The sequence below is a fragment of the Hypanus sabinus genome, chromosome 5, assembly GCF_030144855.1.
Source record: "Hypanus sabinus isolate sHypSab1 chromosome 5, sHypSab1.hap1, whole genome shotgun sequence".
Taxonomy (NCBI): Eukaryota; Metazoa; Chordata; class Chondrichthyes; order Myliobatiformes; family Dasyatidae; genus Hypanus; species Hypanus sabinus.
Window position 1 is genome coordinate 185,124,100 of NC_082710.1, and position 24,319 is coordinate 185,148,418.

General features: G+C 49.1%; 1 protein-coding gene across 3 annotated transcripts in view; it reads left to right on the top strand.

Moving 5' to 3' along the window:
* Nucleotides 1–4,912, top strand: part of LOC132394734 (complement factor B-like) — a 250,516-nt gene extending 245,604 nt beyond the window's left edge. For 2 of the 3 annotated variants that reach the window (XM_059971130.1, XM_059971129.1), the window contains exon 18: nucleotides 4,034–4,911. In XM_059971130.1, coding sequence (XP_059827113.1) covers nucleotides 4,034–4,180 — 147 coding nt within the window. In that variant the 3' untranslated portion in view covers nucleotides 4,181–4,911. Of the gene's footprint in view, nucleotides 1–4,033 lie in introns of all 3 variants that reach the window. The other variant, XM_059971127.1, reaches the window with a different exon arrangement.
* Nucleotides 4,913–24,319: the final 19,407 nt, after the last annotated feature.

The following is a 24,319-nucleotide window of genomic DNA, read 5'->3' on the forward strand; positions in this document are numbered from 1 at the left end:
TGTCTCGAACCCCAGGCACGGCTCGAGTTCTCCTGGACCACAGCTGTCGGCTGAGAGGGGAATCTGACCCAGACTGTCTCGAACCCCAGACACGGCTCGAGTTCTCCTGGACCACAGCTGTCGGCTGAGAGGGGAATCTGACCCAGTCTGTCTCGAACCCCAGGCACGGCTCGAATTCTCCGGAACCACAGCTGTCGGCTGAGAGGGGAATCTGACCCAGCCTGTCTCGAACCCCAGACACGGCTCGAATTCTCCGGAACCACAGCTGTCGGCTGAGAGGGGAATCTGACCCAGCCTGTCTCGAACCCCAGACACGGCTCGAGTTCTCCTGAACCACAGCTGTCGGCTGAGAGGGGAATCTGACCCAGCCTGTCTTGAACCCCAGGCACGGCACGAGTTCTCCTGTACCACAGCTGTCGGCTGAGAGGGGAATCTGACCCAGTCTGTCTCGAACCTCAGGCACGGCTCGAGTTCTCCGGAACCACAGCTGTCGGCTGAGAGGGGAATCTGACCCAGTCTGTCTCGAACCCCAGACACGGCTCGAATTCTCCTGAACCACAGCTGTCGGCTGAGAGGGGAAAGTGACCCAGCCTGTCTCGAACCCCAGACACGGCTCGAGTTCTCCTGAACCCCAGCTGTCGGCTGAGAGGGGAATCTGACCCAGCCTGTCTCGAACCCCAGGCACGGCTCGAGTTCTCCTGTACCACAGCTGTCGGCTGAGAGGGGAATCTGACCCAGCCTGTCTCGAACCCCAGGCACGGCTCGAGTTGTCCTGTACCACAGCTGTCGGCTGAGAGGGGAATCTGACCCAGCCTGTCTCGAACCCCAGACACGGCTCGAATTCTCCTGTACCACAGCTGTCGGCTGAGAGGGGAATCTGACCCAGCCTGTCTCGAACCCCAGGCACGGCTCGAGTTCTCCTGAACCCCAGCTGTCGGCTGAGAGGGGAATCTGACCCAGTCTGTCTCGAACCCCAGGCACAGCTCGAGTTCTCCTGAACCCCAGCTGTCGGCTGAGAGGGGAATCTGACCCAGTCTGTCTTGAACCCCAGGCACGGTTCAAGTTGTCCTGTACCACAGCTGTCGGCTGAGAGGGGAATCTGACCCAGCCTGTCTCGAACCCCAGACACGGCTCGAGTTCTCCTGAACCACAGCTGTCGGCTGAGAGGGGAATCTGACCCAGCCTGTCTCGAACCCCAGACACGGCTCGAGTTCTCCTGAACCACAGCTGTCGGCTGAGAGGGGAATCTGACCCAGCCTGTCTCGAACCCCAGACACGGCTCGAGTTCTCCTGAACCACAGCTGTCGGCTGAGAGGGGAATCTGACCCAGCCTGTCTCGAACCCCAGGCACGGCTCAAGTTCTCCGGAACCACAGCTGTCGGCTGAGAGGGGAATCTGACCCAGCCTGTCTCGAACCCCAGACACGGCTGGAGTTCTCCTGTACCACAGCTGTCAGCTGAGAGGGGAATCTGACCCAGCCTGTCTCGAACCCCAGACACGGCTGGAGTTCTCCTGTACCACAGCTGTCAGCTGAGAGGGGAATCTGACCCAGCCTGTCTCGAACCCCAGACACGGCTGGAGTTCTCCTGAACCACAGCTGTCAGCTGATGCACAGCAAGATCCCACACAATGGTCATTGCACCATGGTATCGTAGTGGGCAGCGTGACTCATTTCAGCTGAGACATTCCAGATTCGGTGTTCAATTCCGCTGTCATCTGTAAGGACTTTGTATGTTCTTCCATGACCACATCGGTATCCTCCGGGTGCTCCTGTTTGCTACCACCCTCCAAAGTTGTGCTGGCTGTTAGATTATCTGGGCACTGTAAATTGTCCTGTGGTTAGGCTAGGGTAAAACCGGTGGGTTGCTGGCCATCAGGGCCTGTTCTGTGCTGCATATCTTCTCCCTCTACAGAGATATGTGACCATGAGAAGCCATGGGCTGTGGGGAGTAGAAGCACGGGCAGATCCAGCTTTCTCAGGAAAGCACGGACACGATGGGCCGGGCGGCCTGTTCCAGGGCAGTACATGCAGTTCACGTGGTTGTCAGTGGGCCGTGCTGTGGCTGCAGTAACATGGTCACTGTGCACAGTGGTCAGTAGATGGGCGGTAGATCGCAGAGTGTGAGGAGATGTTGCAGTGGGGGTAGGGAGTGTGATTGAGTGTCCGGGGGGTGGGAACTAGGGATGCATGGGAGTCTATGGTAACGCTTTACATTTTCAGTAACCTGAGTTCAATTCCCTCCATCATCTGGAAGTAGTTTGTACATTCTCCCCGTACCCGTGTGCGTTCCGGGTTACTAACATCCCAAAGACGGGGTTTGTAAGTTGTGGGTATGCTATGTTGGTAATGGAAGCATAGCGACACTTGCAGACTGCCCCACAGCACATCCTCGGACTGTTGGCCATTGACCCAAGAGCAACGCATTTCACTGTGTGTCCTCGATGTACACATGACAAATAAATCTAATTTATCCCTCTCTTTCGGGAACCTCACGGCTGCGTGGCCAAGCGTCAACACCTCCACTCCCCCGTCGCACCTCCCCACCCAGTGAACTGGGTCAAACTGCAGACCTCAGCCAGGGGAAAATCTGCAGATGGGGGAAATCCGGAGCAACACACACAAAATGCTGGAGGAGCTCGGCAGGCCAGGCGGAATCTATGGAAACGAGTAAATATTCGATGTTTGGGGCCGAAGCTCTTCATCAGCCGACAAGCATATTTAGCCGCAGGCGGGGAGCTGTTCCCTGGCACCCCCCCCCCCCCCCACTCCGTCTCTGGACCCTGCCACTCACTACCCCCGTCACAACCTGGAGCGCCCCCCTGCTTCTCCGGCCGGATGCTCACCCAGCGCTCGGCTGACCGCAACCACACCCTGCACCGTCCCCCGCAACCATGCAGCGTCAGACACACACTCCTAAGCCGTGGAACTCAATACCCAAAACTCAGTTGGCACTTTTAAACACCAGCTCAAAACCTACTTAATTAACCTTGCTTTTAACTAACATCATTTTGTCTTTTATTTACATATTTACTTTTACCTTTTATTTTATATTTCCACACGATATATCACCAAATAAAATAAAAATAGTAAAATAAATAAATCCATACCTTTATAATAACTTAGTCTTTATGAAGAGTGCTCTATAAATGTCATTATTACTATATGATCAAATACCCTCGATGTCCCGTCACCCCTCTGTGATCCCTACCCCACCCTCTTGGGCCTTTAATGTCTCACATTCCATACAAACCACAGCTGTCTCCAAGCCCCCCACCCCTCTTCCTCGACACCCAGAGCACCCCGTCCCCAGTCCACACACTGACAACTAGCTCACAACTTGCACTTCTTGCCATTACACACACTATAATCCCAGTGCTTCCTCCCACCCCGCAACGTTACCGAGCACCTTCCGCCTTCACTCTATCCACAAAGAAAAACACACAGGATTTCACCGTGGCCATCCATTTTAATTCCAACCCCCATGCCCATTCTGAAAGCTGGTCCATGGCCTCCACTTCGACCACTCTAAGGTTGGAGGAGCAAAGCCTCATATTCCTTTGGGCACCCTCCGACTTGAAGGAATGATTGCTCTAATTTCAGGTAATTTTCCCCCTCCCCTCCCATGTTCTTGAGTTCCCCACTCTGCTTCCCCTCTCCGCTGATCTCTTCTCCACACATGCCCATTACCCCCCAGTTCCCCTCCTCCTTCCCTTTCTCCCATTGCCTAATCTTCTCTCCTATCAGATTCCACCTTCTCCAGCCCTTTAGCTTTTTTACCTCTCACATTCCAGATGGTTACTTCATTCCCCCTCCCCCGTCTACCTGGTTTCACCTGTCACCTTCTATATTGTCTTCTTTCATCTCGCTCCCACCTCTGGCATTGTCCCCCTTCATTTCCAGTCCTGGAGAAGGCAGCATAAATGCTGCCTGACCTCCAGAATTTTGTGTGTGTTTCTCCAGATTTACAGCTTCTGCAGAATCTGTTGTATTTATTGGCTGATTCTGACGGGGCGTCTCTTCTGCTCTCTGCAGGCAGGTGTGGTGAGCTGGGGATCGATAAACGTGTGTACAGACTTCCATCATGACAGGAACAATGCCCGCGATTTCCACATCAACCTGTTAAAGGTGCAGCCGTGGCTCAGGCAGATGCTTCACGAGAGCCTGGTCTTTATCGATTAGGAGGAGGAATGCAATAAACCCCTACTCACCAATCGACTCCTCTTTCATTGTTTCACCCAACTCTGCCCATGATCTCCCTTTCTCGCTGATGAAAGACACAACATCATGAAGCAGGCCATTTGGCCCATCTACTCTGTACCAAACTATTAATCTGCCTTGTCCCATCGACCAGCACCTGGACTGTATCCCTTCATACCCCTCCCATTCATGTACCAAGTTGTTCTTCAATGTTGAAATTGAACCCACATCTATCTGTGCTGGTAGCTCATTCCACACTCCCAGCATCCTCTGAGTGAAAAGCTTCCCCTTCATGTTCCCATGAAATATTTTACCTTTCACCCTCAACCCTTGACTTTTAGTTCTATTCTTGCCCAACCCCAGGGGAAAAGCCTGCTTGTAATCCCCCTTGCTATTATACACTTACCCCACTTGTAATTTTGTTATCCGAAGGAGCCCTTCAGCCTCCTCAGAATCTAAATCTGAATGTGAACCATAACGAGAATCAATTTTAGATCACTGACATGTATCTTCCAACGGAGGTTTATGTAGGAGCAAAAAGTTAGGTTGATCTTAGGGTGGGTGTAAAGGTCGGGCCGACTTTGTTCTACGATCTATGAAATTTTTGGTTTTCCAGATGCACTACAGTATAATCATGAAAAATTCTGTAAGTTACAACAATAATTATTTAAAATAAATATTTCTTAAAATAAATAATGCACAGAGAGAAAGAGTACAATGATGAGAGAGTTCTGGTGAATGGTCTCAGCCTGAAACATCGACAGTTTATTTCTCTCCAGGGATGCTGTCTGACCTGTTGAGTTCCTCCAGTATGTTCTGTGTGCCGCTGAAGATTTCCAGCGCCTGCAGGTTTGTGCTACAGGCCATTCAGCCCGCACTGCTGAGCCAAACTGTTAAACTACTCTAAGGTCAACCTTCGTCGAGCGCCCTCGCTCGGTCCTTTCGGTGACGAGGAACTGCAATGCGGGAAAACCCGGAGTGAAGCACGAGCCAGTGCAGGAAACAGTAAATGGAGTCGGGCCAAAGTGTCCAATGTTTATTTTCCCCATTGATGGTGTCTGACCTGCCGAGTTCCTCCAGCATTGTGTGAGTGCTGTGCAAAACAGTACTGTACCATACCTATACAGTTATCATATAGCACTCTGCATACTGAATCCATGAATGGATGCCTTATTCAGTGAACTACCACACCCAGACAAGGGTTTACACACATGTGGTGTTCACAAAGGTTTTCCCTCACCAGAGAACACACTCCTGTGGATTAACTATGTGACAACCACACTTCCGTATTCGAATGGAATAAAACTCACCCTTGCGGGCAACTTGGAGACAGTCCAAACAGTGATCTCTGTGTCACTAGGTTTCTTCTGTTTCAAACCTTTTCTCTCCCCTCTTCTCTGCAAATGCCTCCACTGTAGCAACCGAGAGACTCATTTATCAATACTCTGGATCACTCTCAACTCACTCCTTGAGCTACTGAAAGTTTCAACCAGCCTCGACTCACTGGTGTCTTTCCATGTTCGAAGCCATACTCGACTCGATGCTCTTTTTAGACTGTGGGATAGGTCATTGCATGACACTCACAGAAACAAAGTCACAGATTTCCAGTACATCACCTACCATCCCAAGAATTGATACCAGGGTACATAATACACAGATTCCCAGTACATCACGTACCATCCCAGGTGTTGCAGCTGGGGTTCATAACATGTCCCCCAAAGGAGAGAAAATTTTGATCTAATACGAGCAAAATTTTAACTACTATTTACACAATATACAAATGTACATCTATAAAATATACCATACATATATGGTTATGATATAGCACTCTACAAAACGAATCCACGAATGCATTGTCACCAAGAGTAGCTTATCACAAAGAGGACCATCTTCAAGGGAAAACTACCTCCCAGGCAAGAGTAGACGCAAGGTTACCCCAATCACACCACCTGATATTTACTTATCCAATCCCAGCTTTAACTTCTTGTTCACCCGGATAATTTCAGCTACCCTCTTGGAAGCTCTCATTTGGGAGAAACTTAACCTTATGGGTTATGACAAACACATCAGCAACTTAGCAGACTCTAAAAGGGTCGCAGACTTCCCTCCATATTCTAGGCACATCTCCATCCCATCAAAGACATTCGTAGCCACATAGTGCTCAGCTATCTTGTTTTTAATCACCGGTTTGGTCGTAGCCATTGTTATCCCTGTAAGCATCAATTCCTTAGCAATTTCCAGCACCTCAACCTTTTCTGCTTTTCCTAATGCTGCAGGGGTTGGTGATTCCAGAATACACTCAACATCCACTGTTGCTGAATTCTTAAAGCTGAAAATCCATTTAAACAAGAAGAATCTGGTATTTCTTTTTCCCAATTAGATCGCTCATTAACTAAAAAGCTACAAATTGGTTGATCCCGGACGAGCCCCCAATTTTTTGTTACCTGGAACCAGCAATAATAGATGTGGAATGGAGTCAGGATATTAACGGAAAACAACATAATTTCTTAACTCTCAAGCAGAGGCATTGAAAACTGAACAAGCAAATATCTTCACTCGAAGTTTACAGCGCTCTGTGTCTATAGCTCCCAAATGGTTAAACTTAGAAACAATCCTTAACAGAGTCTTACTGAAGCACAGTCTCAGAATGTCAGTTCAGAAATTTTCAGGAATTCTTGAGGGAACTGAGAGGAGAGACTTTTAGATTCGAATTGTAGCGAAGAGATGATCTTGAAGACGGAGATTCAAAAAACAGCGAAGAGGCAAATTTCACAGAGATACACCATAAACTGCCAGCGTATTTTTCTGAAGGTGATACGGCAGACACACAGTACCCAACAAGTGAGAATTTCACCACGTAACTGACGGGAGACGTCCCTTTTCCAGGACTTGTCACCACACACCCGAGACCTTGCAGGGGTTTACCAAAGTGGGTGCCAAAAATCCATGTTTGGATTATCCAGTTCCATGACAAATGAAGTAACTCCAACAGTGATTTGCCACAGGGATGCCTTCTTCAGTGAACTACCACACCCAGACAAGGATTAACACACACGTGGTATTCACAAAGGTTTTCCCTCACCAGAGAATCCACTCCTGTGGATTAACTATGGGTTAACCACACTTTCATATCCGAATGGAATCATACTCATCCTTACAGGCTACTTGGAATCAAAATCACACTTACGGGCGCCGTGGAGAGAGTCCAAATAGTGATCTCTGTGTCACTACATTTCTTTTGTTTCAAACCTTTTCTCTCCCCTCTTCTCAGAAAATGCCTCCAGCTGCAGAAACCATGAGAGTCATTTATCAATACTCTTGATCGGTCCCAACTCATTCCTTTGGGCTCCTGAAAGTTTCAACCATCCACGTTTGGATTATCCAGTTCCACAAGATATGAAGTAACTCCAGCAGTGATTTGCCACAGCAATGCCTTCTTCAGTGAACTACTGCACCCAGACAAGAGTTAACACACACGTGGTATTCACAAAGGTTTCTCTCACCAGAGAACCCACTCCTGTGGATGACAATCACACTTTCGTATTCGAATGGAATCAAAATCACACTTATGGGCGACGTGGAGAGAGTCCAAAGAGTGATCTCTGTGTTTCTGGGTTTCTTCTGTTTCAAACCTTTTGTCTCCCCTCTTCTCTGCAAATGCCTTCAGCTGCAGCACCCTTGAGAGTCATTTATCAATACTCTGGATCAATCCCAACTCAGTTCTTTGGGCGACTGAAAGTTTAAACCAGCGACCCCACTCATTGGTGCCTTTTGATGTCTGAAGCCATACTGGACTTTCCGGAGCAATATGTGATGCTCCTTTTGTACTGTTGGGGTAGGTCATAGCATGACATTCACAGAAACAATGTCACAGGTTTCCAGTACATCACATATACTCCCAAGAATTGATACTAGGGTACATAACACACAGATTCCCAGTACATCACGAACTGTCCCAGCTGCCGAAACTGGGGTTCATAACACCTCCCACCAAGGACAGAAAATTTTTATCTAATATGAGCAAAATGTTAACTACAATTAACACAATATAAAATGTACAAAATCTCTAAAATGTATCATACATATACGGTTATCAGATAGCACTCTACAAACCGAATCATCGAATGCATGATCACCAACAGCAGCTCATCACAAAAGGGACCATCTTCAAGAGAAAACTACCACCCAGACAAGGGTAGACACACCGGCAGATTCCACAAGGTTACCCCAATCACACCATGTGATAGCCACTTATCCAATCCCAGCTTTAACTTCTCGTTCACCAGGATCATCCCAGCTACCCCCTTGGAAGTTCTCATTCGGGAGAAACTTAACCTTATGGGTGAAGTCAAACTCGTCAGCTAACTTAGCAGACTCTGAAAGAGTCGCACGTCCCCGTCCCATCAAAGACATTCGTAGCCACATAGTGCTCAGCTATCTTCCTTTTAATCACCGGTTTGGTCGTAACCATTGTAATCCCTGTAAGCTTCAATTCCTTAGCAATTTTCAGCACCTCACCTTTTTTCACTTTTCCTAATGCTGCAGGGGTTGGTGATTCCAGAATACTCCCAACAGCCATCGTTGCTGAATTTCACACACAAACCAATTAAACAACAAGAATTGGGTATTCCACTTTTCCCAATTAGATCGTTCATTAACCAATAAGCTCCAAATTGGTCTGATCCTGGATGAGCCCCAATGTTTTGTTACGTGGAAACAGCAATAATAGGTGTGGAATGGAGTCACGATATTATCGGAAAAATACAGAATTTACTAACACTCAAGCAGAAACATAGAAAATTGAACCAGTGACTAACTTCACACGAAGTTTACAGCGCTCTGCGTCTATAGCTCCCAAACGGTTAAACTTAGAAACAATCCTTAACAGAGTCTTACTGAAGCACAGTTTCAGAATGTCAGTTCAGAAATTTTCAGGAATTCTCGAGGGAACTGAGAGGAGAGACTTTTAGATTTGAATTGTAGCGAAGAGATGATCTTGAAGACGGAGATTCAAAAAACAGCGAAGAGGCAAGTTTCACAGAGATACACCATAAACTGCCAGCGTACTTTTCTGAAGGTGATACGGCAGACATACAGTACCCAACAAGTGAGAATTTCACCACGTAACTGACAGGAGACGTCCCTTTTCCAGGACTGGTCACCACGCACCTGAGACCTTGCAGGGGTTTACCAAAGTGGGTGCCAAAAATCCACGTTTGGATTATCCAGTTCCACGATATACGAAGTAACTCCAGCAGTGATTTGCCACAGCAATGCCTTCTTCAGTGAACTACCACACCCAGACAAGGGTTAACACACACATGGTATTCACGAAGATTTTCCCTCACAAGAGAACCCACTCCTGTGGATAAACTATGTGACAACCACACTTTCGTATTCAAATGGCATCAATCACACCCTGAAGGGCTACTCGGAACCAAGCTCTTCCTTATGGACTACTTGGAGTATTATGATACAACAACAATGAATATAGAATTGAGACAGGGTTTTTATAAACAAATAAAACATTTATTAAACACTGCTCAATAAAAAACCAAAACTAAAAAAAATGACTAACTTAACCAGAAGGTAACTGCTACAGGGTAATTCGAACAGTTCTTAAAGTGATAAATGCGAACACAGTTCTTGAAGCAATAAATGCAAAAGTCCAAATGATTTACACAGTTAGTAAGGAGAGACTTTCCTGAAGTAACAAATTCCTCGATGATGTGACGTTAATGCTGATCCCAGGCAAAATATGCCTTGCCCAAAGGATTTATGACAGAGGAAATAAAATGGCTTAAAGGCACTGACCTTTCCCTGGTAAAATGCTGCATCCATCTCCGTCTGCTTTCACAATGCAGAAGCCATCTTGGATGCAGGTTACTAATTCCTTCTGAATGAGGACTCAATGAGGTTGATCCTGTATTACCGCTGACAACCCCTTTACTCAATCCTTCGGGTCTCCGCACTTCAATAAATTCTTCACTGTCCTGAAATTGGCGGTGTTTTCAAACTGCCGGCAATAACCTTTGACACTTAAGGCAGAAAGTAAAACTCCACTTTAAAACAAAACGACGTCATGAGATGAATACACAGCATAACGGAGTCACTGACAAATTAAGCCACGAACTGACCTGTGTCACAGCAAGGCTTTCCCCTTTTACACCTGTTGGGACAGGCCATCACATTGGGAAAACCCACTGCTGGGAAAATTACATCATGTGACCACTCACTGGCAGGAAATTACATCACCCCACCATCACGAGACCATTACATCATGGTCAGCAGAGAATGAATTACATCATGGTCATGTGACAGTCACAAGATACTCTTGGGGTATGTAACAGGAGACAGTCCAAATAGTGATCTCTGTGTCACTAGGTTTATTCTGTTCCAAACCATTTCTCTCCCCTCTTCTCTGCAAATGCAGAGTCCCAGGGTGGAATACCCCATGGTGCAGAGTCTCAAGGTGGAATACCGCTTGGTGCAGAGTCTCGGGGTGGAATACCTCACGATGCAGAGTGTCAGGGTGGAATACCCCATGGTGCAGAGTCTCAAGGTGGAATACCCCATGGTGCAGAGTCTCGGGGTGGAATACCTCACGATGCAGAGTGTCAAAGTGGAATACCCCATGGTGCAGAGTCTCAAGGTGGAATATCCCACGATGCAGAGTCTCGGGGTGGAATACCTCACGATGCAGAGTGTCAGGGTGAAATACCCCATGGTGCAGAGTCTCAAGGTGGAATACCCCTTGGTGCAGAGTCTCGGGGTGGAATACCCCATAGTGCAGAGTCTCAGAGTGGAGAGTCTCACGGTGCAGAGTCTCAGGGTAGAAAACCCCACGGTGCAGAGTCTCAGGGTGGAATACCCCACGGTGCAGAGTCTCAGGGTAGAAAACCCCACGGTGCAGAGTCTCAGGGTGGAATACCCCTTGGTGCACAGTCTCAGGGTGGAATACCGCATAGTGCAGAGTCTCGGGGTGGAATACCTCACGATGCAGAGTGTCAGGGTGGAATACCCCATGGTGCAGAGTCTCAAGGTGGAATACCCCTTGGTGCAGAGTCTCAAGGTGGAATACCCCTTGGTGCAGAGTCTCAGGGTGGAATACCCCTTGGTGCAGAGTCTCAAGGTGGAATACCCCTTGGTGCAGAGTCTCAGGGTGGAATATCGCTTGGTGCAGAGTCTCAGGGTGGAATACCTCTTGGTGCAGAGTCTCAAGGTGGAATACCCCTTGGTGCAGAGTCTCAAGGTGGAGAGTCTCACGGTGCAGAGTCTCAGGGTAGAAAACCCCACGGTGCAGAGTCTCAGGGTGGAATACCCCTTGGTGCACAGTCTCAGGGTGGAATACCCCATAGTGCAGAGTCTCAGGGTGGAATACCTCACGATGCAGAGTGTCAGGGTGGAATACCCCATGGTGCAGAGTCTCAGAGTGGAATACCCCACGGTGCAGAGTTTCAGGGTGGAATACCCCTTGGTGCAGAGTCTCAAGGTGGAATACCCCTTGGTGCAGAGTCTCAGGGTGGAATACCCCTTGCTGCAGAGTCTCAGGGTGGAGAGTATCACGGTGCAGAGTCTCAGGGTGGAATACCCCTTGGTGCACAGTCTCAGGGTGGAATACCCCATAGTGCAGAGTCTCAGGGTGGAATACCTCACGATGCAGAGTGTCAGGGTGGAATACCTCACGATGCAGAGTGTCAGGGTGGAATACCCCATGGTGCAGAGTCTCAGAGTGGAATACCCCACGGTGCAGAGTCTCAGGGTGGAATACCCCTTGGTGCAGAGTCTCAGAGTGGAATACCCCACGGTGCAGAGTCTCAGGGTGGAATACCCCACGGTGCAGAGTCTCAGGGTGGAATACCCCTTGGTGCAGAGTCTTAGGGTGGAATACCCCTTGGTGCAGAGTCTTAGGGTGGAATACCCCATGGTGTAGAATGTCAGGGTGGAATACCCCATGGCGCAGAGTCTCAGGGTGGAATACCCCATGGTGCAGAATCTCAGAGTGGAATACCCTATGGCGCAGAGTCTCAAGGTGGAATACCCCACAGTCTCGGGGTGGAATACCCCACGGTTCAGAGTGTCAGGGTGGAATACCCCATGGTGCAGAGTGTCAGGGTGGAATACCCCACGGTGCAGAATCTCAGAGTGGAATACCCTACGGTGCAGAGACTCAGGGTGGGATACCCCATGGTGCAGAATCTCAGAGTACCCCACGGTGCAGAGTCTCAGGGTGGAATACCCCACGGTACAGAGTCTCGGGGTGGAATACCCCACGGTGCAGAGTGTCAGGGTGGAATACCCCATGGTGCAGAGTCTCAGGGTGGAAAACCCCACGGTGCAGAGTCCCAGGGTGGAGTACCCCACGGTGCTGAGTCTCAGAGTGGAATACCCCATGGTGCAGAGTCTCAGGGTGGAAAACCCCACGTTGCAGAGTCCCAGGTTGGAATACCCCTTGGTGCAGAGTCTCAGGGTGGAATACACCACGGTGCAGAGTGTCAGGGTGGAATACCCCACGGTGCAGAGTCTCAGGGTGGAATACCCCTTGGTGCAGAGTCTCAGGGTGGAATACCCCATGGTGCAGAGTCTCGGGGTGGAATACCTCACGATGCAGAGTGTCAGGGTGGAATACCCCATGGTGCAGAGTGTCGGGGTGGAATACCCCATGGTGCAGAGTCTCGGGGTGGAATACCTCACGATGCAGAGTGTCAGGGTGGAATACCCCATGGTGCAGTGTCTCAGGGTGGAATACCCCTTGGTGCAGAGTCTCAGGGTGGAATACCCCATGGTGCAGAGTCTCGGGGTGGAATACCCCATGGTGCAGAGTCTCACGGTGGAATACCCCATGGTGCAGAGTCTCACGGTGGAATACCCCATGGTGCAGAGTCAGGGTATAATAACCCATGGTGCAGAGTCTCAGGGTGGAATACCCCACGGTGCAGAGTCTCGGGGTGGAATACCTCACGATGCAGAGTGTCAGGGTGGAATACCCCATGGTGCAGAGTCTCAGGGTGGAATACCCCTTGGTGCAGAGTCTCAGGGTGGAATACCCCTTGGTGCAGAGTCTCAAGGTGGAATACCCCTTGGTGCAGAGTCTCAGGGTGGAATACCCCTTGCTGCAGAGTCTCAGGGTGGAATACCCCTTGGTGCACAGTCTCAGGGTGGAATACCCCATGGTGCACAGTCTCAGGGTGGAATACCCCACGGTGTAGAATGTCAGGGTGGAATACCCCATGGCGCAGAGTCTCAGGGTGGAATACCCCATGGCGCAGAGTCTCAGGGTGGAATACCCTATGGCGCAGAGTCTCAAGGTGGAATACCTCACAGTCTCGGGGTGGAATACCCCACGGTGCAGAGTGTCAGGGTGGAATACCCCATGGTGCAGAGTGTCAGGGTGGAATACCCCACGGTGCAGAATCTCAGAGTGGAATACCCCACGGTGCATAGTCTCAGGGTGGGATACCCCACGTTGCAGAATCTCAGAGTACCCCACGGTGCAGAGTCTCAGGGTGGAATACCCCACAGTACAGAGTCTCGGGGTGGAATACCCCACGGTGCAGAGTGTCAGGGTGGAATACCCCATGGTGCAGAGTCTCAGGGTGGAAAACCCCACGGTGCAGAGTCCCAGAGTGGAGTACCACACGGTGCTGAGTCTCAGGTTGGAATACCCCTTCCTGCAGAGTCTCAGGGTGGAAAACCCCATGGTGCAGAGTCTCAGGGTGGAATACCCCATGGTGCAGAGTCTCAGGGTGGAATACCCCTTGGTGCAGAGTCTCAGGGTGGAATACCCCATGGTGCAGAGTCTCGGGGTGGAATACCTTACGATGCAGAGTGTCAGGGTGGAATACCCCATGGTGCAGTGTCTCAGGGTGGAATACCCCATGGTGCAGAGTCTCAGGGTGGAATACCCCTTGGTGCAGAGTCTCGGGGTGGAATAACTCACGATGCAGAGTGTCAGGGTGGAATACCCCATGGTGCAGAGTCTCAGAGTGGAGAGTCTCAGGGTGGAATACCCCATGGTGCAGAGTCTCGGGGTGGAGAGTCTCAGGGTGGGATACCCCACGGTGTAGAGTCTCAGTGTGGAATACCCCATGATGCAGAGTCTCAGGGTAGAAAACCCCACGGTGCAGAGTCTCAGGGTGGAATACCCCACGGTGTAGAGTCTCAGTGTGGAATACCCCATGATGCAGAGTCTCAGGGTGAGATACCCCACGGTGCAGAGTCTCGGGGTGAATACCTCATGGTGCAGAGTGTCAGGGTGGAATACCCCATGGTGCAGAGTCTCAGGGTGGAATACCCCTTGGTGCAGAGTCTCGGGGTGGAATACCCCATGGTGCAGAGTCTTGGGGTGGAATACCTCACGATGCAGAGTGTCAGGGTGGAATACCCCATGGTGCAGAGTCTCAGGGTGGAATACCCCTTGGTGCAGAGTCTCGGGGTGGAATACCCCATGGTGCAGAGTCTCAGGGTGGAATATCCCACGATGCAGAGTGTCAGGGTGGAATACCCCATGGTGCAGAGTCTCAGGGTGGAATACCCCTTGGTGCAGAGTCTCAGGGTGGAATACCCCACGGTGCAGAGTGTCAGGGTGGAATACCCCATGGTGCAGAGTGTCAGGGTGGAATACCCCATGGTGCAGAGTCTCAGGGTGGAATACCCCACGATGCAGAGTCTCAGGGTGGAATACCCCACGGTGCAGAGTGTCAGGGTTGAATACCCCATGGTGCAGAGTCTCAGGGTGGAATACCCCACGATGCAGAGTCTCAGGGTGGAATACCCCACGGTGCAGAGTGTCAGGGTGGAATACCCCATGGTGCAGAGTCTCAGGGTGGAATATCCCACGATGCAGAGTCTCAGAGTGGAGAGTCTCACGGTGCAGAGTCTCAGGGTGGAATACCCCACGGTGCAGAATGTCAGGGTGGAGTGTCTCAGGGTGCAGAGTCTCAGGGTGGAATACCCCACGGTGCAGAGTCTTGGGGTGAGATACCCCACGGTGCAGAGTCTCCGGGCGCTGTATTCGGCGCGCCAAGCTAACAGAGATGGACTTGGCAGCTGTTGGCACATTCCGTCGCGAATGAGTGAGAGCAAATACCTGGAGCAATTCCCCCACCCGCTGTCCGCGCAGGGAAATGCCCCTCTCCAGCAGTTTCTTAAATTTGTAAAGGTTTGTTGTCATGGAGGATTTGAGAATCACATTAGCAGTAAAGCTAAAACTGGGGATAGGAAGATTTCCTTAAGGATCAGTGTCTGTCTGTGTGTGTATGTGTGCATCCATGGGGGATTGGCGAGGTCTCATTACTGCACTTACCTGTGTTGAAAATAAATATGGGTGTGGAAGTTGGGAAATCTGTTGAATTTTCCAACATCTGGTTTCCGTCTGATCTGTTGTTCTGCGGTTTTGTAAAACAGTAGTTTATCTTTGTTAATGTTCTGAATTCGGGATCCCGCCAATCCAGCTGATCGATGTGAGAAGGGCCAGCTTCATGACAGTGCTGCGTTCAATGTAAGGATGGGACGGCGAGCCGCCTGAAGATCAGTGCAGTTTCACGGCGCGGGGTCCGCAGGCAGGGCAGTCTCAAAATGCAACTCTCGGCTGGAGCAAAGTCAGAGTAAGTTTATTATCAAAGTGCGTACACGGCACGATATACTACCTTGAAATTTATTTTCTTGCCAGCGTTTACAGCGAAATAAGTAAATACCGTTTACATTAAAATTTTGGGAAAAATATACGTAAATAAACTCAAGCAATCAATGTGCAAAAAAAAAGACAATTTCTGCAAATAGTTATCGAATCATAGAGCACGACAGCAGAGAAACAGATCCTTCGGCCCATCTAGTCCGTGCTGAGCCGCTATTCTGCCGAGTCTCACTGACCTGCACCTGGATAATAGTCCATCATCCCCTCCCCATGCATGAACTTATCCAAACTCAGATATTGAAATTGAACCACTTCCACAGGCAGCTCGATCCGCACTCGCACCACTCTCTCCGTAAACACGATCCCCTCCAGCTTCCCCTGAAATGTTTCACCCTTCACCCTTAACCTATGAACTTTAGTTGTAGTCGCACCCATAAACAGTGGAGATGCCTGTATCTATTTACCCGATATATACTGTTCCTCTCATAATCCTCTATCAAATCGTTCCTCATTCACCTGGGCTCCAGGGAATTATCTCCTCGTCTATTCAACCTTTCCCTATGACTAAGGTCCTCACGTCCTGGCAACATCCTTGTCAATTTTCTCTGTTCTCTTTCGATCTTGTTAATATCTTTCCTGTAGGCAGGTGACCAGGAGGGCACACAATACTCCAAATTAGGCCTCACCAATATCTTATGCAACTTCAACATAACATCCCAACTCCAGTACTCAAAGGCTACTTTGATTTATAGAAACACAGAAAACCTAAAACACAAAGTTGTGCCAAGCATGTCTCTACATTAGAAATTACTAGGCTTACCTATAGCCCTCTATTTTACAATGCTCCATGTACCCATCCAAAAGCCTCTTAAAAGACCCTATCAAATCTGCCTCCACCTCCATTGCCGGCAGCCATTCCAGGTACTCACCACTCTCTGAGTAAAAAAACTTACCCCTGACATCTCCTCTGTACCTACTCCCCAGCAGCTTAAACCAGTGTCCTCTTGTGGCAACCATTTCAGCTCTGGGAAAAAGCCTCTGACTGTCCACACGATCAATCTATTTCTCCAAGGAGAAAAGGCCAAGTTTGCTCAACCTATTCTCATAAGGCATGCTTCCCAAATCCAGGCAACATCCTTGTAAATCTCCTCTGCACCCTTTCTATGGCTTCCACGTCCTTCCTGTAGTGAGGTGACCAGAACTGAGCACAGTGCTCCATGTGAGGTCTGATTAAGGACCTATATAGCTGCAACATCACCTCTCAGCTCCTTAATTCAATTCTATGATTGATGAAGTTCAATACACCGTACGCCTTTTTAACCACAGAGTCAACCTGCCCAGCTGCTTTGAGTGTCTTATGGACTCAAGATTGCTCTGATCCTCCACACTGAAGAGTCTTACCATTAATACTATATTCTGCCATCATATTTGACCTACCAAAATGAACTACCTCACACTTCTCTGGGTTGAACTCCATCTGCCACTTCTCAGCCCAGTTTTGCATCCTATCAACATCCTGCTGTAACCTCTGACAGCCCTCCACACTATCCACAACACCTCCAACCTTTGCGTCATCAGCAAACTTACTAATCCATCCCTCCACTTCCTCATCCAGGTCATTTATAAAAATCACTAAGAGTAGGGGTCCCAGAACAGATCCCAGACGGAGGCACACCACCGGTCACCGACCTCCATGAAGAATATGACCACTCTATGTCTACAACCACTCTTTGCCTTTTGTGACAAGCCTGTTCTGGATCCACAAAGCAATGCCCTCTTGAACAACATCCGCAACTCTCCAATCCTCCGGAACCTCTCCCGTCCCTATTGATGATGCAAAGATCATTGCCAGAGGCTCAGCAATCTCCTCCCTCGCCTCCCACCGTAGCCTGGGGTACATTTCGTCCAGTCCCACTGACTTATCCAACTTGATGCTTTCCAGTTGACAGCCAGACGCCTCTTTCTCAGTCTCTTCAGTTTGGCACCTGAGAACATTTCTATCACAATACAAACCTTTGCTTTCTGTCCACACAAGTAGTCCTCGCATGACATTTATCCTCTTCCACCTCACCATCTGCTCTAACACTCTGGTTCCCCTCCCCCTGCAAATCTAGTTTAAAGCCCCCAGAGCAGCACTAACTAACCTACCCACAAGGATGTTAGACCCCTTCCATTTCAGGTGCAAACCATCCGTCAGAACAGGTCTACCTTCCCTGGAACAAAGCCCAATTGTCCACAAACATGAAGCCGTCCCTCCTGCACCAAATCCTTAGCCACATATTTAGCTGCATTATCGTCCTATTTCTAGCCTCAGTAGCACGTGGCACGGGGAGCAATCCTGAGATTGCAACTCTGGAGGTCCTGTCCTTCGACTTTGCACCTAACTCCCTAAGCTCTCTAAGCTCTCCTCCTTCTTCCTATCCATGTCATTGGTCCCTACATGGGCCACGACATCTGGCTGCTCACGCTCCGTCCTGAGAATACAGAGAACTCAATCCGAGATATCGCAGACCCTGGCACCAGGGAGGCAACACACCATCCGGGATTCTCGATCTCTTCCACAGAACCTCCTATCTGTCCCTTTAACTATCGAATCCCCTATCACTACTGCTCTCCTCTTTTCCCTCCTTCCCTTCTGAGCTGAGGGTCCAGTCTCGGTGCCAGAGATGTGACCACAACTTGTCCCTGGTAGGTTGTCCCACCACAGGGGTGCTCTGCTCTTCCTGTCTATTCCCCTTCCCTCTCCTGACAGTCACCCATCTACCTGTCTCCTGACTTTTAGGCGGTGACTATCTTCCTGAAACTCCTCTATTTCTGCCTCACGAATGATCGGAAGTTCATCCAGATCCAGCTCCAGTTTCCTTAACTCGGTTTGTCAGGAGCTGCAGCTGGATGCACCTTTTACAGGTGTAGTCATCAGGGACAGTTGTGCTGTCCCTGACTTCCCAGATCTTGCATACGGAGCACTCGACCACCCTAACTGCTGTCTCCATTACCTACTCCTAAGTTAATTCAATTAATTAAAGGAACTTGCCCGGCCTTACCTCACTTGGAGTGAAGCTCATCCTCAGCCTCTGTTCATTGAAGCCTCTCGAGCCAAAGACTCAAAGATCCACTCCTACCCTGAGCCACTCGCATCACAACCCTAACCCTAACCCTAACCCTTACCTCACTGGGACAAGCTCAGCTTCAGTCTCTGTTCATTGAAGCCTCTCGAGCCAAAGACTCAAAGATCCACTCCTACCCTGAGCCGCTCCTCTTCAGTTACCCCTTCTTTTATTTGTCCCTGCCAATTCTCTCCCGAGCCCTTCGCTCCTCCTCTTCCTGCTGCAACGGTTTCTCGAACCAGAGTCAACCTGCACAGCAGCATTGAGAATCCTATGGACTCAGACCCCAAGATCCCTCTGATCCTCCACATTGCCAAGAGTCTTACCATTAATGCTATATTCTACCGTCATATTTGACCTACCAAAATGAACCAATTCACACTTATCTGGGTTGAACTCCATCTGCCATTTCTCGGCCCAGCTTTGCATCCTATCAGAGCCCCGCGGTAATCTCTGACAGCCTTCCACACTATCCACAACACCCCGAAACTTTGGGTCCTCAGCAAATTAACTAACCCAACCCTCCACTTCCTTATCCAGGTCATTTATAAAAATCACGAAGAGTAGGGGTGCCAGAACAGATCCCTGATGCACACCACTGGTCACCAGCCTTCATGCAGAATGTGACCCGTCTACAACCATTCTTTGCAATCTAAGCCAGTTCTGGATCCACAAAGCAATGCCCCATTGGATCTCATGGCTCCTTACTTTCTCAATAAGCCTTGCATGGGGTACCTTGTCAAATGCCTTGCTGAAATCCATATACACTACATCTACTGCTCTTCCTTCATTAATGTCCATAATTTTAGGGCTATCCCTACTCACTTTCTTGAATAAGGGAACAACATCCACAAACCTCCAATCCTTTGGAACCTCTCCCATCCTCATTGATGATGCAAAGATCATCGCCAGAGGCTCAGCAATTTCCTCCCTTGCCTCCCATAGTAGCCCGGGGTACATTCAGTCCTATGTAAGTCATCCCTGCAATTGCCAAGATCCTTTTCCGTAGTGAATACTGAAGCAAAGTACTCATTAAGTATCTCTGCTATCTCATCTGGTTCAATACACACTTTTCCACTGTTACACTTGGTTGGTCCTATTCTCTCACATCTTATCCTCTTGCTCTTCACACACTTGTAGAATGCCTTGGGGTTTTCCTTAATCCTTCTTACCAGGGCCTTCTCATGGCCCCTTCTGTCTCTCCTAATTTCATTCTTAAGCTACTTCCTGCTAGCCTTATAATCTACCAGATCTCTATCATTACCTAGTTTTTTTGAAACTTTCGTAAGCTCTTCTTTTGTGTTGATCCACGCTCGAAGTCATCCGCTTTATTCATGATACTTCTCTCATTAAAATAGTCACATCTCAAACCATCAGTCTGAGTGCATCCCTTCTCTATCACCTGCCTATCCTCCCTTTCGCACTGTCTCCAAGCTTTCTCCATTTGTGAGCCAACCTCCGATCAGAAACATCTCGGACCTTGGCACCTGGGAGGCAAACTACCATCCCCTGCGTCCACAGGATCTCCTGTCTGACCCCCTAACTATAGAGTCCCCTATCACTGCTGCCTTCTTCCTTTCCCTACCCTTCTGGGCCACAGAGCCAGACTCTGAGCCAGAGGCAAGGCCACTGTCGCTTCCCCCAACAGTACTCAAACAGGAGTACCTACTGTTAAGTGGTAGAGCCACTGGGGTACTCTCTGGCATCTGACCCACCTTCGCAGTTGCACCCCATTCAAACTGCTGACTGTCACCTTTTAAACTCTGCTCGCTTTTAAACTCTTCATTCTGTTCTCACTAATATACCCTCTCTTTGGCTTTTACTGATAAATCTGATTCAGCTTCTTCTCAGATTTCAGGGTGAATTCGATCTCATTATGGTCACTTTATCTGAAACTCTCTAATCAATTCTGGTTCAGTGTACAACACCCAATCCGGAATTGCTGATCCCCAAGTGGGTTCGACCATGAGCTGCTGTAAAAAAATCATCTCGCTGGCACCCCAGCAATTTCCCTGCTGGAATCCAACACCAATATACCGGCATATTGAAACCCCTTTGACAATCGCAATATTGCCCTTTTGACATGCATTTCAGTCTCTTGTGTAATTTGTAGACTGTATCCTTACCACTGTTTGGGGGTTTGTATGCAACTCCCATCAGGTCTTTTTACTCTTGCCGTTCCTTAGCTCCGTCCCCACTGATTCAACACCTTCCGACACCATGTCACCTCCTTCCAATGATTTGATTTCAGTTTTTATTACCAACAGAGTGGCGCCACCCCTCTGCCTTCCTGTCTGTTCAATCTGTATCCTTGGACATTAAGCTCCCAGCTAGAATCTTCTTTCAGCCGTGATTCAGTGATGCCAATACCTGCCAGTCTGTAACTGTGCTATGAGTTCAACTCCTTTATTCCGTATACTGCACACATTCAAATACAACACTCAGTCCTGGATCCTTTTCAGTTTTGTCCGCCTTTTACATTACAACTCATCCAGTTGATTTTAGTTTTGCCTTATCAACAGCCTCCCCTCACTACACGTTGCCTCTGTTTGTAAACCAGCCACCTCATCGTCACCCCTGTCATCTGCCTTTCCTACGACACTTCTTGCATTGAAATACCGGCAGCTCAGGACACTGGATGCACGATGTCCAGCCTTTCACTCCTGACTTTGAAGTCTTACCAGCATCTGCCTCCACAACCTCTCCACGAACTGTTCTGACACTCTGGTTCCCATTCCCCCGCAACTCTAGTTTAAACCCCACTGTACAGCATTAACAAACCTTCCTGCCAGGATATTATTCCCCCTCCAGTTCAGGTGCAAACCGTCCCTTCTGTACAGGTCCCACCTTCCCTGGAAGAGAGCCCAATGATCCAAAAACCTCTGCCCTCCTTACTACAGCAACTTCTTAGCCAGGTGTTAAACTGCATAATCTTCCTAGTTCTGACCTCACCAGCACGTGACATGTGTAGCAATACTGAGATCACAACACTGGGTGTCCTGCCCTTTAACTGATCAGCGAACTCCCTGTGCAGAGCCTCATCACTCGTAAATACTATTGTTGTCTGCGTGATTTGTTTTCTCTCTCTGCACATTCAGTGTTCAATGTCTTTTCCTAAAATGTGTTCTGTTGGGTTTTTGTTCTGTGGCTGCCTGTAAGGAGACAAACCTCATGGTTCCGTAAGGTATACGTACTTTGATAATAAATGTACTTTAAACGGTGAAATCTGAAGGCCTCCTTCCTACACCAGCTCCTTAGCCAGGCGTTAAACTGTTTGATCTTCCTGTTTCTGGCCTCTCTCGCACGTGGTATGGGCAGCAATCCTGGGATCAGAACCCTGGGTCCTGTCCTTGAACTTACACCAAACTCCTTAAACTCAGATGGAGGGACTGCTTTGTCAAGCACTTTCACTCCATCCGCCTCAAAATGCACCATTTCTTGGTGACCTCCTACTTCAACTCAATGTCTCATTGCAGAATCTTGTATTCAATGCTCGAGAACCTAAATCAGAAACAGAAAATGTCAAAAATCCACTGGGCGGGTAGTGTTTGAATAAAAAAAGACAGAAAATATGCAGGTACTGGAAATCTAGAGCAACGCATACAAAATGCTTGCCCACAGAAGGCAAAGAGTGGTTGTAGATGGGTCACCTTCTGCACGGAGGTCGGTGACCAGTGGAGTGCCTCAGGGATCTATTCTGGGACTCTTACTCTTCGTGATTTCTATAAATGACCTGGTGAGGAAGTGGAGGGATGGGTTAGGAATTTTGCTGATGATGCAAAGGTTGGAGGTGTTGTAGATAGTGTGGAGGGCTGTCAGAGATTACCGCGGGGCTCTGATAGGATGCAAAACTGGGCTGAGAAGTGGCAGATGGAGTTCAACCCAGATAAGTGTAAAGTGGTTCATTTTGGTAGGTCAATTGTGATGGAAGAATATAGTATCAATGGTAACACTCATGGCAGTGTGGAGGATCAGAGGGATCTTAGGGTCCGAGTCCATGGGACACTCAAAGCAGCCGCGCAGATTGACTCTGTGATTAAGAAGGTGCACGGTGTATTGGCATTCATCAATCGTGGAATTGAATTTAGGAGCAGAGAGGTAATGTCGTAGCTATATAGGACTATAGTCAGACCCCACTTGGAGTACTGTGCTCAGTTCTGGTCGCTTCACTACAGGAAGGATGTGGAAGCCATAGAAAAGGTGCAGAGGAGATTTACAAGAACGTTGCCTGGATTGGGGATCATGTCTGAGGAGAATAGGTTGAGTGAACTCGGCCTTTTCTCCTTGGAGCGACGGAGGATGAGAGGTGACCTGATAGAGGTGTATAAGATGATGAGAGGCATTGGTCGTGTGGATACTCGAGACTTTTCCCCAGGGCTGAAATGGTTGTCACAAGAGGTCGCAGGTTTAAGGTGCTGGGGAGCAGGTAGAGAGGAGATGTCAGGGTAAGTGTTTTACTTAGAGAGTTGTGAGTGCGTGGAATGGGCTGCTGATGACGGTGGTGGAGGCGGATACGATCGGGCCTTTTAAGAGTCTTTTAGTTTGGTACACGGAGCTTAGTAAAATAGAGGGCTATAGGTAAGCCTAGTAATTTCTAAGGTAGGGACATGTTTGACACAACTTTGTGGGCTGAAAGGTCTGTATTGTGCTGTAGGTTTTCTATGGTTCTATGTAAACTCAACAGGCCAGGCAGCATCTATGGAGAAATGTAAACAGTCGACGTTTCAGGCTGAGACCCTTCATCAGGACAGGAAAGGAAGGGGAAAGGTGGGGGGAGGGGAGGAAGAAGTACAAAGTGACGGGTGATAGGCGGAGATTTCGGGAGAGATAATCGGTGTGAAATATGAACTCCATGGATTGTGACTGACCGGGTGAATGGTTCCGACATTTTACCCTCCTCACTCACCCTCTCCATCTGCCCATTATCTTTGTCACTCCCACCTCTCACCTCACCCTCTCTGAGACATTTCCACACTCCACCCCTCCCTTGTGTCTTTATCACCCCCTCACCGGCCAGCTCTTACCCTGGCTTTCCATCCAAATCCTACACCGGTCATCTCCACTCTCACTTTCAGTCCAGTGGGAGGACATTGAGCCAAAACGTCAATTATCCATTTCCCTCCATAGATGCTGCCTGACACGCTGAGATTCTCCAGCCTGTTACCGTCACGTGTCCCACCTCCCCAAGATTCACCTTGACCTCCCTCTCCCAGTCAGCACCACCACTTGTCCCACTTCACCTGTCCCGGGGCGGGTGGACTTTAGCACCCGGGGGAGCTGGGGAGCTCAGGACCCGCCGCCCGCGGCTGCTGACGAACCCGCAGTGTTTCTGTTCCGTTGACGGATGCGGTGAACGGGTTAAAATTAATGGATCAATAA